Source organism: Nomascus leucogenys, chromosome 19 (genome assembly GCF_006542625.1).
Source record: "Nomascus leucogenys isolate Asia chromosome 19, Asia_NLE_v1, whole genome shotgun sequence".
Taxonomy (NCBI): domain Eukaryota; kingdom Metazoa; phylum Chordata; class Mammalia; order Primates; family Hylobatidae; genus Nomascus; species Nomascus leucogenys.
In genome coordinates, this window is record NC_044399.1 from 19,471,478 (window position 1) to 19,490,524 (window position 19,047).

Sequence of the window (19,047 nt, forward strand, 5' to 3'; positions counted from 1 at the left end):
AAAGAAGAAATATTTATGAAGTTCATACATTATTTTATATAAATCAAAAATGAAATATAAAGAACTAATCTTGATCCCTAACGACTTCTGATTTTTATTTTATGCCTCTTGACAACATTAAATTAAATAATGGCCTAAACAAACAAACAAAGAAAGAACTGGAATAATGAGCTATGTCTTAAATATAAAAGATCCCAGTCTCTGTTGTTCTATCATTTTTTCCCATCAAATGAAAAAAAAAACCTCCCAGAGTCAGCCATTATTAGATGTAAAAACAGAGAAGAAAACTGCCTCCAGACTACAAAACACAAATGAATGAGGGGCATGTAGAATATCTAGGTTGTAATCCAAACTTAAAATTAATTTCTAAAATAAACTGTATGATACACCTAATGTATTTATAGTCTCCATTTGTAAAAAATACAATGATGAACTGATAGAGTACTCAGGGATGCCTGCGCCTTCATAACTTACCTTCTGTCCATCTCAAGATACATTCTTTCAGCCTCTTCAAACCTGCCGAAGTAGCCAACAACTTCAGCCTGTTTCATTGACTCACTCTGTAGTTTGCCCAAGCGCTTCACAAACTTAATGCCTTGGTAATCTTTGCAGCGCACAAATGCTTGCTCTGCAGTGTATAGATCCAGTTTCTGAAGAGCTGCTTCAGCCAGTAAGCGCCTTTATTTTAAAAGAAACAAAAACATAAGTGCATATTGCAAATTACTGATAAACTAGTCTTGAATCACAACTCAATTATCATTTATGTCTATTATTTCTAGAGAAACATGGTGGAAAGTAACACATGCAAACATTTTTCAAATAATATTCTGCTTATTTTGAGGATTTCCAAATCTAAATGAATTTCTATATTTTAAAAAGAAGAGCAAGAATGGAAGTCTGCTCCCATCAGGAGGATAGTAGGGGAGCAGAGGGACAAAGCTGAGACTTTAAAAACCTACACCTGACATCTTGGGAGAGTTTGCTTTTTTTAAATACCAAAGTCGGGGGTGTGGATTGTCCTCTATGAACTGAGATGCATCTTTAATTCCAACCTTCTCAATCAGTGCTCGGCTATCTCGCAGAGACCGAATCTCAAAGTTAATTAGGTAATCCTTGTTTGGATGTTCTGGATCCTAAAAGTAAAGATGAAAACAAAAAAATTCAAATACTTGCCATCAAAGTATGTGTTTCTTTTTTATGTTAAAAACCAGAACAAAACAAAACAAGAAAAAAAATGGCATCATATTGTGAGCAAAATAAGGAAGAGAAATCTTCATGTTGGGGTCTTTTGAGTTATTTGGAAAACATCCAAAACCCACAAGTAAGTCCCTCTGAGGCAATCAGGCGGCCTATGAGGAAAAGGGGACAGAGGAAAATGGCAGAAGGGGTCCCTCACAGTTATGCATCCCTGTTTCCCTCTGCTCAGATTGGTTTTTCACCTTAAATGAGATAACACGTCTCAAAGATTCAGCACAATGCCTAGCTGTACTATTTACAGTATTCAATATTCATCATCTCAGAACTGACCTAATGCTCTCCTGCTTCAGAATTTTGAACAGGTGTACCATCCTGACTGAATCACAGCACCCCTAACTCTTTTCTGGCAACTGAATTACTTATCCATCTCCTCAACTCCTCTACCTGAGGCCAAGAACTGTGTCTTATTTGCTGTTAATTAATAGTTGCTGAATTAATGAATAGATGAACTTTGGGTAAATCATTTTACCACTGAGAGCCTTCTTTATCTAAAAAACTTCACAAAATTCAATATAATCATCAATTACAGCAACAACACCACAAGCATTTTCACACATTCTAGAGCTTAAGGCAATCGGAAATTATGAGCCTTTCTTGAAAAACACTACTAATGATGAAATCCAGCCAACTGAAAGATTAACCAAAATTAAGAACTTACGTACAGAGAAAATGTAGTAAAAAGCCTGGCTAATAGCTTTGACTTCATTTAACTGTTAAGACTAAACAACTGGAAATTAGGATTACAAGATGAAATTTAAATGTTCTAAATCTTGACAACGTAAAAATAATGTATCTACAAAAGGAGAAAAAGAAGAAAATGTAAGAATGTTATCTTTTAGAGTGGAAAGACAATACTATTAAAAATTAAAATATAATTTAAACTAATAACTACCTGGTTTTTCATAATTTTTCTTCTCAACCGAGGAAAATGGTATTGTTTGTAGTGGAAAAATATTATCTAAAAGTCTAGAATTCCTTTAAACTCACTTTCAGGTTATCTAATTAAATTAACACTAAAAAAGTAGATTGTACAATGATGTCATTTTTATAAAATTACTTCTGTTCATCCATCTAAATCTATCAAATCTATATTTCCATACATAACTTGCAGCTGTAAGGAATGATGTTCTGATGTTTAATGGTAGTGACTAAAATATCTGAGTTGTGGGGTTTAGGGTTCTTTTTTTAACTTTTTTCAGTACTTTTCTGTTTTGCTTGAATTCTATATAATTCTGCCATTTGTTTAAAAGCAGTAAAGTATTCATTTTAAAAAATCAATTTAACCAACACTTTCTGAAAACCAACTCTGTATCAGATCCTTGCTAGATGTTAGGGATTCAAGAAGCTCACTCTTTATCAAACCACTAAATATATAAAAGCAGACAAAATATTTCAGTCACCTTAGTTTGAGTCTACCCACTTATGACTGTTTTTTTAAAGGGCACTGGAAAAACCACATATTCAAAATAAAAAAAAAAAAAAAAGAAAGAAAGAAATAATGTCTTCTTTCCCTAAATCTTTTGGGAAAGAAGACAAGCAGAAAGACATCTTCTAGCTGGGCATGGTGGCTCACACCTGTAATCCTAACATTTTGGGAGGGCAAAGTGAGCATTTCACTTGAGCCCAGGAGTTCAAGACCACCCTTGACCAACATGGCAAACCCCATCTCTACAAAAAAAAAAAAAAAATACAAACAATTAGCCGAGCATGGTGGCCTGTGCCTGGGACCCCAGCTACTCAGGAGGCTAAGATGGGAGGATCACTTGAGCCTGGGAGGCAGAGGCTACAGTGAGCCATGATGGTACCACTGCACTCCAGCCTGGGCAACAGAGAGAAACCCTGCTGAAAAAAAAAACAATAGACATCTTTCTTCACATATGTGGAAAAGGAAAAAATATTATCTGGTGGTACTGTATTCAAGTTAAACGGGCAATGAAATAAGTTCATTAGTTTTACAAGTCATACACCTTAAACAAGGACAAGAAAAGTGCCATCCATATAGAGAAGAGTCAAATAGTCAAATCTGGAGGTAACATAATCCTAGGTAGTAACAGCCCAGACTCCATTTTTGATGGTTGGCTGCTGACAGCTTTTAAACCTCACCCCTCCCTCTTCCCCTCTGCCTCACATGGGGCAAGCTAATGAGAAAGCCCAGATACTCCTTCCTTTGGGGTGCCAGTGAGTTTCAAACCACATAATCCCCTATCCATTAAAAGCCTCACCCCAGACCCACTCCCTGACTACTAAACAACAAAACAACAACAAAAACACCATCAAGCCAGTCTCCTTTCCCTGTGCTCTCCAGCCATTTCTGACAGCTTGGGAAGCCTGCCCTTCTCTCCCCTAAAAGTTTCATCATGGAAGATACATTCTTGGTGTCCCTATGGTATCATCAATCTTTACATCCAAATCAAATTTTAGGTGGTGGCCCATCCCATTGCTGCATGGTGGTTATGATATAGAAAATGAAACTGGTTCACAATAAAAGAGCCATAATTTACATATCAAATCCAAATATAATTTACATATCAAACCCAAACCTGTTCCAAATTGCCACTAACTTCTGGAAATTTTAAATCTACTATCTCAATTCAAAAACTATATATATAGATTCTCGGGGTGGAGCCAAGATGGCCGAATAGGAACAGCTCCGGTCTCCAGCTTCCAGCCCGAGCGACACAGAAGACTGGTGATTTCTGCATTTCTGCTTGAGGTACCAGTTTCATCTCACTAGGGAGTGCCAAACAGTGGGTGCAGGACAGTCGGTGAAGCGCACCGTGCGCGGGCCGAAGCAGGGTGAGGCACTGCCTCACTCGGGAAGCACAAGGGGTCAGGGAGTTCCCTTTCCTAGTCAAAGAAAGGGGTAACAGACGGCACCTGGATAATCAGGTCAGTCCCACCCTCATACTGTGCTTTCCCAACGGGCCTGGAAAACGGCACACTAGGAGATTGTGTCCCGCACCTGGCTCAGAGGGTCCTATGCCCACGGAGTCTCGCTGATTGCTAGCACAGCAGTCTGAGATCAAGCTGCAAGGCGGCAGCCAGGCTGGGGGAGGGGCGCCCGCCATTGCCCAGGCTTGCTTAGGTAAACAAAGCAGCCAGGAAGCTCGAACTGGGTGGAGACCACCACAGCTCAAGGAGGCCTGTCTGCCTCTGTAGGCTCCACCTCTGGGGGCAGGGCACAGACAAACAAAAAGTCAGCAGGAAATTCCAGAGACTTAAATGTCCCTGTCGGACTGACAGCTTTGAAGAGAGTAGTGGTTCTCCCAGCACGCAGCTGGAGATCTGAGAACAGACAGACTGCCTCCTAAAGTGGGTCCCTCACCCCTGAGCAGCCTAACTGGGAGGCACCCCCCCAGTAGGGACAGACTGACACCTCACTCGGCCGGGTACTCCTCTGAGACAAAACTTTCAGAGGAACTATCAGACAGCTGAATTTGTGGTCTCACGAAAATCCGCTGTTCTGCAGCCACCGCTGCTGACACCCAGCCAAACAGGGTCTGGAGTGGACCTCTAGTAAACTCCAACAGACCTGCAGCTGAGGGTCCTGTCTGGTAGAAGGAAAACTAACAAACAGAAAGGACATCCACACCAAAAACCCATCTGTACATCACCATCATCAAAGACCAAAAGTAGATAAAACCACAAAGATGGGGAAAAAACAGAGCAGAAAAACTGGAAACTAAAAAGCAGAGCACCTCTCCTCCTCCAAAGGAACGCAGTTCCTCACCAGCAATGGAACAAAGCTGGATGGAGGATGACTTTGACGAGTTGAGAGAAGAAGGCGTCAGACGATCAAACTACTCTGAGCTACGGGAGGAAATTCAAAACAATAGCAAAGAAGTTAAAAACTTTGAAAAAAAATTAGAAGAATGGATAACTAGAATAACCAATGGAGAGAAGGGCTTAAAGGAGATGATGGAGCTGAAAGCCAAGTATTGAGAACTACGTGAAGATTGCAGAAGCCTCAGTAGCAGATGCGATCAACTGGAAGAAAGGGTATCGCTGATGGAAGATGAAATGAATGAAATGAAGCGAGAAGGGAAGTCTAGAGAAAAAAGAATAAAAAGAAATGAACAAAGCCTCCAAGAAATTTGGGACTACGTGAAACGACCAAACCTACGTCTGATTGGTGTACCTGAAAATGACGGGGAGAATGGAACCAAGTTGGAAAACACTCTGCAAGATACTATCCAGGAGAACTTCCCCAATCTAGCAAGGCAGGCCAACATTCAGATTCAGGAAATACAGAGAACACCACAAAGATACTCCTCGAGAAGAGCAACTCCAAGACACATAATTGTCAGATTCACCAAAGTTGAAATGAAGGAAAAAATGTTAAGGGCAGCCAGAGAGAAAGGTCTGGTTACCCACAAAGGGAAGCCCATCAGAGTAACAGCTGATCTCTCGGCAGAAACTCTACAAGCCAGAAGAGAGTGGGGGCCGATATTCAACATTCTTAAAGAAAAGAATTTTCAACCCAGAATTTCCTATCCAGCCAAACTAAGCTTCATAAGTGAAGGAGAAATAAAATACTTTACAGACAAGCAAACGCTGAGTGATTTTGTCACCACCAGGCCTGCCCTAAAAGAGCTCCTGAAGGAAGCACTAAACATGGAAAGGAACAACAGGTACCAGCCACTGCAAAAACATGCCAAATTGTAAAGACCATCGAGGCTAGGAGGAAACTGCATCAACTAATGAGCAAAATAACCAACTAACATCATAATGACAGGATCAGATTCACACATAACAATATTAACGTTAAATGTAAATGGGCTAAATGCTCCAATTAAAAGACACAGACTGGCAAACTGGATAAGGAGTCAGGACCCATCAGTGTGCTGTATTCAGGAAACCCATCTCACGTGCAGAGACACACATAGACTCAAAATAAAGGGATGGAGGAAGATCTATTAAGCAAATGGAAAACAAAAAAAGGCAGGGGTTGCAATCCTAGTCTCTGATAAAATAGACTTTAAACCAACAAAGATCAAAAGAGACAAAGAAGGCCATTACATAATGGTAAAGGGATCAATTCAACAAGAAGAGCTAACTATCCTAAATATATATGCACCCAACACAGGAGCACCCAGATTCATAAAGCAAGTCCTGAGTGACCTACAAAGGGACTTAAACTCCCACACAATAATAATGGGAGATTTTAACACCCCATTGTCAACATTAGACAGATCATCGAGACAGAAAGTTAACAAGGATATCCAGGAATTGAACTCAGCTCTAAACAAAGTGGACCTAATAGACATCTACAGAACTCTCCACCCCAAATCAACAGAATATACATTTTTTTCAGCACCACACCACACCTATTCCAAAATTGACCACATAGTTGGAAGTAAAGCTCTCCTCAGCAAATGTAAAAGAACAGAAATTATAACAAACTGTCTCTCAGACCATAGTGCAATCAAACTAGAACTCAGGATTAAAAAACTAACTCAAAACCACTCAACTACATGGAAACTGAACAGCCTGCTCCTGAATGACTATTGGGTACATAATGAAATGAAGGCAGAAATAAAGATGTTTTTTGAAACCAACGAGAACAGAGACACAACATACCAGAATCTCTGGGACACATTCAAAGCAGTGTGTAGAGGGAAATTTATAGCACTAAATGCCCACAAGAGAAAGCAGGAAAGATCCAAAATTGACACCCTAACATCACAATTAAAAGAACTGGAAAAGCAAGAGCAAACACATTCAAAAGCTAGCAGAAGGCTAGAAATAACTAAAATCAGAGCAGAACTGAAGGAAATAGAGACACAAAAAACCCTTCAAAAAATTAATGAATCCAGGAGCTGGTTTTTTGAGAAGATCAACAAAATTGATAGACCGCTAGCAAGACTAATAAAGAAGAAAAGAGAGAAGAATCAAATAGATGCAATAAAAAATGAAAAAGGGGATATCACCACCGATCCCGCAGAAATACAATCTACCATCGGAGAATACTACAAACACCTCTATGCAAATAAACTGGAAAATCTAGAAGAGATGGATAAATTTCTCGACAAATACACCCTCCCAAGACTAAATCAGGAAGAAGTCGAATCTCTGAATAGACCAATAACAGGTTCTGAAATTGTGGCAATAATCAATAGCTTACCAACCAAAAAAAGTCCAGGACCTGATGGATTCACAGCTGAATTCTACCAGAGGTACAAGGAGGAATTGGTACCATTCCTTCTGAAACTATTCCAATCGATAGAAAAAGAGGGAATCCTCCCTAACACATTTTATGAAGCCAGCATCGTCCTGATACCAAAGCCAGGCAGAGACACAACCAAAAAAGAGAATTTTAGACCAATATCCTTGATGAACATTGATGCAAAAATCCTCAATAAAATACTGGCAAACCAAATCCAGCAGCACATCAAAAAGCTTATACACCATGATCAAGTGGGCTTCATCCCTGGGATGCAAGGTTGGTTCAACATACGCAAATCAATAAATGTAATCCAGCATATAAACAGAACCAAAGACAAAAACCACATGATTATCTCAATAGATGCAGAAAAGGCCTTTGATAAAATTCAACAACCCTTCATGCTAAAAACTCTCAATAAATTAGGTATTGATGGGACGTATCTCAAAATAATAAGAGCTATATACGACAAACCCACAGCCAATATCATACTGAATGGGCAAAAACTGGAAGCATTCCCTCTGAAAACTGGCACAAGACAGGGATGCCCTCTCTCACCGCTCCTATTCAACATAGTGCTGGAAGTTCTGGCCAGAGCAATCAGGCAGGAGAAGGAAATAAAGGGTATTCAATTAGGAAAAGAGGAAGTCAAACTGTCCCTGTTTGCAGATGACATGATTGTATATCTAGAAAATCCCATTGTCTCAGTCCAAAATCTCCTTAAGCTGATTAGCAACTTCAGCAAAGTCACAGGATACAAAATCAATGTACAAAAATCACAAGCATTCTTGTACACCAATCACAGACAAACAGAGAGCCAAATCATGAGTGAACTCCCATTCACAATTGCTTCAAAGAGAATAAAATACCTAGGAATCCAACTTACAAGGGATGTGAAGGACCTCTTCAAGGAGAACTACAAACCACTGCTCAATGAAATAAAAGAGGATACAAACAAATGGAAGAACACTCCATGCTCATGGGTTGGAAGAATCAATATCGTGAAAATGGCCATACTGCCCAAAGTAATTTATAGATTCAATGCCATCCCCATCAAGCTACCAATGACTTTCTTCACAGAATTGGAAAAAACTACTTTAAAGTTCATATGGAACCAAAAAAGAGCCCGCATCGCCAAGTCAATCCTAAGCCAAAAGAACAAAGCTGGAGGCATCATGCTACCTGACTTCAAACTATACTACAAGGCTACAGTAACCAAAACAGCATGGTACTGTTACCACAACAGAGATATAGATCAACGGAACAGAACAGAGCCCTCAGAAATGATGCCGCATATCTACAACTATCTGATCTTTGACAAACCTGACAAAAACAAGAAATGGGGAAAGGATTCCCTATTTAATAAATGGTGCTGGGAAAACTGGCTAGCCATATGTAGAAAGCTGAAACTGGATCCCTTCCTTACACCTTATACAAAAATTAATTCAAAATGGATTAAAGACTTAAATGTTAGACCTAAAACCATTAAAATCCTACAAGAAAACCTAGGCAATACCATTCAGGACATAGGCGTGGGCAAGGACTTCATGTCTAAAACACCAAAAGCAATGGCAACAAAAGCCAAAATTGACGAATGGGATCTAATTAAACTAAAGAGCTTCTGCACAGCAAAAGGAACTACCATCAGAGTGAACAGGCAACCTACAGAATGGGAGAAAATTTTTGCAACCTACTCATCTGACAAAGGGCTAATATCCAGAATCTACAATGAACTCAAACAAATTTACAAGAAAAAAACAAACAACCCCATCAAAAGGTGGGCAAAGGACATGAACAGACACTTCTCAAAAGAAGACATTTATGCAGCCAAAAAACACATGAAGAAATGCTCATCATCACTGGCCATCAGAGAAATGCAAATCAAAACCACAGTGAGATACCATCTCATACCAGTTAGAATGGCCATCATTAAAAAAACAGGAAACAACAGGTGCTGGAGAGGATGTGGAGAAATAGGAACACTTTTACACTGTTGGTGGGACTGTAAACTAGTTCAACCATTGTGGAAGTCAGTGTGGCGATTCCTCAGGGGTCTAAAACTAGAAATACCATTTGACCCAGCCATCCCATGACTGGGTATATACCCAAAGGACTATAAATCATGCTGCTATAAAGACACATGCACACGTATGTTTATTGCGGCACTATTCACAATAGCAAAGAGTTGGAACCAACCCAAATGTCCAACAACGATAGACTGGATTAAGAAAATGTGGCACATATACACCATGGAATACTATGCAGCCATAAAAAATGATGAGTTCGTGTCCTTTGTAGGGACATGGATGAAACTGGAAAACATCATTCTCAGTAAACTATCGCAAGGACAAAAAACCAAACACCGCATGTTCTCACTCATAGGTGGGAATTGAACAATGAGAACTCATGGACACAGGAAGGGGAACATCACATTGCAGGGATGTTGTGGGGTGGGGGGAGGGGGGAGGGACAGCATTAGGAGATATACCTAATGCTAAATGACGAGTTAATGGGTGCAGGAAATCAACATGGCACATGGATACATATGTAACAAACCTGCACATTGTGCATATGTACCCTAAAACCTAAAGTATAATAAAAAAAAAAATACAAAAAATTAAAAAAAAAAAAACAACTATATATATATATTACATAGAAAAAGTTAATGCTTTGGCTAAAATGAAGGTAAAACTTCTCTCAGTACATTCTTAGAGAAAAAAAATTCTCAAAGGATGGTCAATATAGGCCAATGCAGGGGTTCAAAATCATGTCTTGAATTTAAAAAGAGAAAAAAGGATTATTTTACAAAACCTGGAAAAAATGGAAACATAGATCTCTAAAAAAAAGTTACTCAAGTATCTTAGAACTAGAAAAAGGCTAAACTCTTAAATATTTCTTCAGTACCTCGTTATTACTACAAAAACAATGACAACAATTAGCACTCATTTTTTTAGCTCTCACTTGGCCGTAGCATTGTGCTAATTGCTTTTCACACATTATCTTATATAATAACAATCCTATAAGTAGTATTATTATCTGTATTTTATAAAGGCAATAACTGAGACTCATACATTTTTATCATCATTTTACAGGAAAGTAAAGTGAAGCTCAAAAAGATGAGGCACCCACCTAAAGGCTGGACAATAAGAGAGCAGGGCTGGACCTGAGATATATCTGACTCCTGGGTCCACACTGCTAACCAGGATACTACACTGCCTGGTCCAGAAATAATCCCCAGTCAAGCTAGCAACAGAAATGTAACTTTTTAGGAATTACCTTTAATATCTCATCCAAAAGAACAGATTTAATTTCTAAATCCTCAAAACTACAAATATATCCCGAGGTCTGAATGGGTTCCTTTAAAGACAAAAAAAAAAAAATTATGTTTCATTATGCAAAATTTCCTCTCTTCCAACAAATCATGCTTTTAAATTTTATTATCAGAGTTTTCAGGTAAACAAAAGAGAGAATGTCATTAACACTCATATACCCATAACCTAAATAATTAGCATTATGGTAAATATGCTTCATTTAACTTCTTGGGTGAAGTATTGTAAAGTAAATACAGTAAATTATGGACATCATGATATTTTACCCCTAAATACTGCAGTACATATCTTTAAAACATAAGAATTTTCTCTTACATGGCCACATTACTATGATCACACTTTACATAATTAATGTTAATTCCCTAATAGCATGTAATATTCAGTCCAACTTTCTCAATTAATAAAAAGTCATATAGCTTGAAAATTCTAATTCATGCAATTCAATATTAAAGTTAATTCTTCATAAAGCTGATAAACACTATATTTGTATGTAAGCCCTCTAGCAAAGAAATCCCATACCACACTGAACAGTCTCTCCTCTGTAACATAAGCCAGAATGCATTCCTGATATATCTCCTACTCTTAAGAAGATTTATTTGCCAATATGTAAGTGAATGAGACTGTTATATGTCTGTCTCTTATCTTGTGTTATATAGGCCTGTTGAAATAAAGAATAGGATATGCATATTATAAAGTAAAGTAGCTGCCCTAGATCTTTGTATAAACATGTTTATCATTAGAAATTTTTTTTTATTTTTGGCAAGACAGTGCAACAAAACAAGATAATCAAAAGATAAATTCACAAAAGTTGATCCATGAAAAAAAAAATACTGCCAAAGAGAAAGGGAGAAAGATGGAGACAGAGATGAAAAACTAAGTTTCAAAAATAATCTGATTATTAATGCATAAGTAAATACATTTATGTAATTCAGATTTTAAAAATTCAACTTCTGCTGGAATTAACCAATTTTCTTTAGTTTCCAAAATTCATTAGCTATCTATCCACACACTTCATTTAAATATGAAGTTTCAGACCAGCAGGGTCTCACCTAACCAGTATGCAAGATACTTCTTTTTATCAAAAAAGTAACTAAAGCTTTAATAATCTATACTACACCAAGAAATATTGGCACCCTTATTCGGCACACAAGTCAGAAGGCCTCATAATATGTGCCATATAATGAGTATACTGAAGTACCTTTATTTGTCCTACAATTTTAGCATATTGTGATATACTGAGGTTTGCATATACCTAACTAAGTGAATCGAGGGATTGTATCACCTAATTTTAGCTAACTCTCACAAACTGGACAAGTGGCTTAAAAAGCTTCTTGCAAAGAACTTGTAAATTAAAAGTAATATAATGCAAGCACAAGCAAACAAGGAAAGGCAGAACTGACACCACTCTTAATCCTAGCACAGATCCTTGTGTCAGTCACATTACAACGTGAAAACAATGACAATCCTATCAGGTCTGACCAAAAGTCAGCTAAAAGGCCAACGTTATCAAGTAGACTATTTGAAACATGAGACTTTTATCCACTAAGTTAACAAAACCTTGCTCTAAAATGTGCATTATGCTGATATACTAGCTAATGTAGCATTAGCATGAACCATAGCAATTAGCATGACTTATAAAAATAAAGTTATGTCATCCAGTAAAATTTATTTTTCTCATTCTTTTAAAATTTCTATTTTGGGGCATGATTCATAATATATTAATATGGTAGGTCATGTAAATAATTTCTAAATAAATATGTATATATAAGAGCATATATTCAAAAGTTTGGGAGCCCCTTGTTTGAAAAAGAAGCAAATGTACAAAAATGAGAGTCTGATGAAATTATGAGATATGAAAGAAACATGAATATGAAATTGTAGTGCCAATGAGAAGGAAGAGCCAAGAAAAAGAACAAAAGAGTGCAATCAGTACCTTCAGAGGGTCACTGGAGATGAAAATGATCGAGCGGGGAGTATCAACATTAAATATTCATCTCCTAATTCTCAAAGAAAACGTGCTTTATCAGTGAATTAAAACTTTGCACACAGATAGCATCTTTTTCTCTCAAATAATCTGAAGATTTACAGCTTAAATAAAGGTATGAATCTAGAATTCTTAACAACACTCAAATGGATAAAAATATATTCTGTTATTAGCTGTCAAACAATAACTTATCTCCTAAATAACAATACAGAATTCTATATCCTGAAGGAACATACTATTAAACGTAACTCAGCAGATCCTGTAAAACAGATCTTCCCTGCTTTGAAGAGATCATGTTCTTACATGATCAATAAGCAGCTAGAAGAGCAAATGAGCAGAGTAGCTAAACCAGCTGTGACCACAGTAAGCCAGTGTCCTTGTGAATGAAAAGAACAGAACAGCATCATTTATAAAGAAATCCAGACAGTGGGAAGGTTGTAAGAAATCCATCTAGCTCTAAATCTAACAGAAATCAAACTACATGCCAAACCAGAAAACAAATTCAAATTAAAAAATAGTATGTTTTTAAAAGGCTGTTCTGTTAAAACTACTTAAGAAACTCTTTCCACCAGGCAAAGATTTCACTTGGTACCAGACTGACCATGTGTGCTATAGACACATTATGAGCAGCCAGATACAACAAACATTCTCCCTTCTCCAAACATATGATTTGTGACTTCGTATGAGCAGGGCTAAGGACAGAAAAAGACTCTAACATTCAAAATGTATTCTCCCAACTTCAAGGTTATCCCACGATTACCTGTCAAATTGCCACAATTGTTTTGTGGCAAGGATTAAATTTCCCTTGGACCCTTGAAAGAAGCCCACGCTTACAGGTCAAATGCAGCAGCCCTGAATCTGAATGCCTTTCCTTTGAACCATTTCTCAGGGTCGAAGAATCACAAAGATCCTAAGACTTGCAAAAGCTTTAACAGAGCCTTTGAGAGCACTTTACATCAGGGCATTTTACATCCAAAATTCCTGAGTAGGACTCAAATGGGGAAATGTGAAAATAATTTAGGATATTAAAGGGGCAAACAGTTTACCACTAAATAAATTACTCCAGAAACCCTTTGGCAGCTCAGGGGCCCAAGCATGCAATTTCTTCCCAAGAAGGAAGCTATACATGCAAACAAATGGAAATTAATGATATAATGCATTTATTAACTTATTCCTTATTATTCACATGAGTAGAGTGCAGCAGGAGTACAGAAAATTCCAAATTGAAAATCCGTTACTAATTCAAAAGTCATTTAAAAGATTTACCTTCTTAATGACGTTTTGATTAGGTTACCACTCAGATTATTTTGTATTTCCTAAATACAACAGCTGACAGTTGGCCAGAGTAGACTAAGTGACAGGAAAATCCAGAGCATAGAAATTAGCTGATGTGAGCCACAGGCAGAAAATCAAAATGTAACCTTAAAAATGAGAACAAAGGGGGCTTCCTCATACCCAAAAGAGAGATTAATCCCTGCCTGCACTTGCATATTTGTAAGAATATCTGGGTTAAGAAAGAACACAGATTTGTGAAAGATATGGTAAATGTAAATATAAATAAGACAAAGTAAGCACAGAATAAAGTGAATAAAGAGACAGAAAAGAATGAACGGACAAGGAAATTTGAAAACTATGGTTTTTTATTAGGTTATTTTGAGAAATTCTGGTAAATAAGACTACTGACTTTCTTTGTTTTCTTAAGTTTGACAAGGGAAAAAAAGACTAGTGACCATGGCTCCACCTTTTAAAAAGAACAGATAAATAAATGCCTAGGAAGTACCTTTCAGGGAAAACAGAGAATATTTAATAGATAAGTATTTTCTCACCTAAGACCAAATATTTTTAAAATCCACAGAAATGTTCCTATTTATTTTCAGAAATTCATGCAGCCATGTTGGCACTGCTATTCAACAAACTTCTTAAAGAAACAAAGGGGAATATATTTGGCTCATTATTTATAGACTGTTAACACTCATTTCTTGTTTTTACCTCAGGATCCAAGTTTCTGAAAACATACATTCTTGTCTTCTCCATCATTGCAAACAAATCAGGATTATCTTTGGCCCACTTCATATCCCAGACATCTCTTCGTTCCAATTTTAACAACTCTCCAACTACTTGCTGTCCTGTACTGTCCATTACTCGAGCATCCAAGTCAAAGAAAGTCAGAACTCCTGAGATGTCTATGATGGCAAGACGGCTAAAAACAATGCAATTAGAGAAAATAAAAAACTATAAAATTACTATCAGCAATCATGAGAATAATTACCTATAGCCATTCTTCTTCAAAATCAGATTATCAGAAACCTGGAATACAGTAGAAATGGCTTAAAATTTTGTTAAATAAATTTGATACAAGATATGGACTACTCTCCATTTTGCTCTCTTCTGAGGAAAATGTATCCAGAGACAAAACCCATTGGTAGGAAATATAAAATAGTCTCAGTGCTTTTAAGCTTTAAGAGTAAAAAATTATACTAGTACTTCCATACGCCCAATTAAAGACATTTAAACCAAATGCAGTATAAAATAAAACCATACTGAATTTTAAGACAAGTTCATAATAGACACACCCATCTTTACATTTATTACATATAAATCTAACAATCCCAACTGATCATTTCTAAGTCTAACAACTACATGAGCAGAGTTTTCAGGCTTACCTACAGTTGCAATTCAAGGATAACTGGTAGGCTCGACAATTAAGGGAATATTTTTGAATCAAACCAACATTAGGTAGACTGTATCTCTGAATGGTGCCAGATTCACGACCCTATGGAAATTACTTTTGATTACTTAAGCATACGTGTATCATAATAATATTAAACTACAACTATTTCTCTATATGTCTATACATTTGTCTTAAAACCAAAGTGATGTCACAGCAAATTCTCAATTCTGATAATGAATCCTGTCCTTAAGTATATATTTACCTACTAATTTAATTAAACCTTTTTCAAACAGCTGAAGTATTCTAATTTTTTTTCATGTAATGTTCAAGAAAGAAGTCAGAAACCTAGCACTTTGGCAATACACAAATTCTTACATCACAAGGAAAAAAAATCTAAAGTTATTTATATTGTTATCTAGGTTAATATTCGGGGCACATTAAAAGCTAAACCAAAGTACTTGTTGAGTTAAATTACATATGTATATGAAAAATCAACAGAAGATCATATGATATAGCTGTTACTGAAGGTCTAGGTTTTTATCCTATAGTCATCCACCTGATACTAGTTTTTAGCAAAAGGAAAGATGATCTGAATGCAGGGATACTATGAGTATTAGCTTAAATATGTTTAAAAAATAAAGCAGCATGTAATTTTATACACAACTCAGGGTAAATCTTAAGGTTGACAGATCAACAGTAAGTACAATGCCATGAGAGAACTGTGGGTTTCAAACCCTTGGCTGCCTCAGGCCATGGCAGTGAGACAAAGTGGAAGCCTCCACACAGCTGATCTTTAACTCTCCTCTTTTTAATCGGAGAACCACTGCTTTTGCAACATGAGTCTCATGAGGGCTTATCAGAAAGGAGGGAATACTATAGAAATAGCATCTCTTCAGATTTTTCCCCCCATAAAATTAGCTCATGGCTGAGGAATGTAACTAAAACTGGAATATATACTATTAAGGTTTTGTTTCCATAATTCAAATGCAATAACCCGAGCAGCATTACTGTATTAAAGTAAACATTAATTTCTAAAATTAATATCTTCAAATCTCAGAGCTCAAGAAAAGACACTATGCCATTGATTCTATTTGAAAATTTCAGCTTAAATTTGCCATAGGCTTCTCTATTTTACTGGCTGGCAAACATGCTATCTCGTCATTCTAAGTCTTATGAAAGTAGCTGAGCCAAAGCACTTTCTCCAACATAAAATATCGGGCTACACAGAGGAGGAAACTTTCTAATACCTACTACCACCATGCAATCTGCCCCCACCAGCATGCAATCTTCCACAGGGCTCATTCCACTCAGTGTTAGAAACTGTAAGTGTACTCTGTCTTCTCGGCTGGTCATCACTCTACTACTTTCATAAATAGCTGTTTTTGCAAATGGTTAATAATTAGCGAGGAAAGCTTTAAAACTTTCTTATTTCTTATACTGAACTTATATTCAGGGTACAGTAAAACTTGGGGTGCCCATAAGATGATATTCAAAACTTTACTGTAATTTTTTTTTTTTTTTTTAGAGACAAGGTTTCACTATGTTCTCAGTCTGGTCTCCAGCTCCTGGCCTCAAGCAATCCTCCTGCTTCAGTTTCCCAAGTAACTGTGATTACAGACATGGGTCACACACCTGGCTCCTACCGTATTTTTATAATTTAAACAATTATTATTCATAAAATAAGTTTTTGTAAAACTTACCACAATCAATATCTTATCTGATGCAGTTATGGCACAAATTGGATCCCTTGTGCCCTAAAATAAATTAATCAATCATTACTATTCAACAAACATTTACTGAATAACTAATCTGGTACAAAGTAGTATACAATTCACTAAGCAGTCAATAATTTCTTAACTTAACCAACATTTATTTACTGAGCACCTACTATGTGCCAACCACTGAACTAAGCACTAGAGATACTCAGATGAAATCTTTATCCTCAGAGATTACTGAAAAGTCTATTGAGGAAGACAGTGAACTAAACACCTCATTGCAGGACAGTATGATAAAAGAAGAGGCAGAAACAGAGGTTATGAAAGCACAGAGAAAGGAATATCTAACTTACACCAAGACAGGCAAAAACCTGAGCTCAGGCCTAAAAGAGAAACAGACAGCAGAAGGGCCAGCACATACTAAATTGAGGAAATGTAAGAAGGCATTGCACTGCAACAACCTGGACAAGTCTCAAGGGCATTACGCTTAGTGAAAAAGCCAATCTCAAAAGGTGACATACTATATGATTCTATTCATAAAACATTCTCAAAGTAACAAAACTATAGAGATGGAGAACATATTAGTGATTGCCAGGGGACAAGAATGGGGCTAGGCCCAGCTACTTGGGAGGCTGAGGCAGGAGAATCGCTTGAAGCCAGGAGGCCGAGGCTGCAGTGAGCCGAGATCACGCCACTGCACTCCAGCCTGGGCAACAGTGCAAGATGCTGTCTCAAAAAGAAAAAGAAAATGAAGAAGAAAGAGGTAAGATCCCTTATGGTGATAAAACTAGATAAACCTACACACACACCTATTAGCACATGTAAAAACAACTGAAAACTGAATACGCTCATAGTCTAGTTACAGTACTAAGCCAATGTCAGTTTCCTGGTTTTAATACTCAACTACACTTACATCAGATGTCACCACTGAAGAAGGCTGAGTGAAGGGACTCTTTTTGCAATTTTCTATTAGCCTACAATTATCTCAAGATAAAATGTTTTTTAATAAAAAATTTTAAAAACCAGCATGATACATTCAGGAAATTTCAAGTTGTTTGCCACAGCTGGTATCTGAGGAATACACTGGGAAGTGGGCCAGGAAGGAGGAGTAGTTGTGGCTATTTATACTTTATTCTGAAAAATATGGGAACTTACAGAAAGCTTGTAATTGGGGAGGGGAGGAACTATATGTAACATGATTAAATTTATATTTTAGAAAGGTTGCAGTGGCCAGAAGTATAATAAATGGATTGGCATAGTGGGGATGGGGAAAACTGAAAGTAGAGAGACGATTATGTACTGTTCAATATGGTAGCCACTAACCTGATGTCACCATTTAAATGTAAACTTCAATTAATGACAGTGAAATACAATTTAAAACTCAGTTCTTCAGTTTAACTAGCCATATTTTAAGTACTCAATAGCCACATATGGCTAATGGCTACTGCACTGGAGAACAAAGATATACATTATTTCCATTATCACAAGAAGTTCTATTGGGCAGTGCTGGATGGAAACTATTGCAGTGATCTAGGCAGAAACTAATGGTAGACCAAACTGATACAGAGATGGAAAGGGGAAAGCCAATTTGAGGGAAATTTAGGAGACAGAATCCAGAGGACTTGGTGATTTATTAGACGTGGAAAGCAAGAGAAAATGAGTTCTCATGATTCTTGTAGAGATAGTGAAGCCAACCACTGATATATAGAATATATATGGAGAAATGAATTGGGAGGGAAGCTGAGTTCAGCCTCACGCAGGTTAAACTTGGGGGGCTTTTGAGCTGCTCAATTTCTTGCTATCCAGACGGCAAGAAATATGTTATTCAGAAATTGAAAAAACTCAACATTGTAAATATACATATTAGAGTCATTGGCATATGGTTAAAGGGGTGGATTTCATTAAGAACACGAAGAAGAGTGTATTAA

General features: G+C 37.1%; 1 protein-coding gene across 5 annotated transcripts in view; it reads right to left on the bottom strand.

Annotated features, from left to right (window-relative positions):
* WDR35 (WD repeat domain 35) overlaps positions 1-19,047 on the bottom strand; it is an 85,542-nt gene that overhangs the window by 27,058 nt on the left and 39,437 nt on the right. For all 5 annotated transcript variants that reach the window (XM_030800113.1, XM_030800112.1, XM_003275973.4 and 2 more), the window contains 6 exons: positions 17,105-17,158; positions 15,397-15,506; positions 14,723-14,933; positions 10,697-10,777; positions 997-1,133; positions 475-678 (listed from right to left, as the gene is read on the bottom strand). In XM_030800113.1, coding sequence (XP_030655973.1) covers positions 475-678; positions 997-1,133; positions 10,697-10,777; positions 14,723-14,933; positions 15,397-15,506; positions 17,105-17,158 — 797 coding nt within the window. The remainder of the gene's footprint in view (positions 1-474; positions 679-996; positions 1,134-10,696; positions 10,778-14,722; positions 14,934-15,396; positions 15,507-17,104; positions 17,159-19,047) is intronic.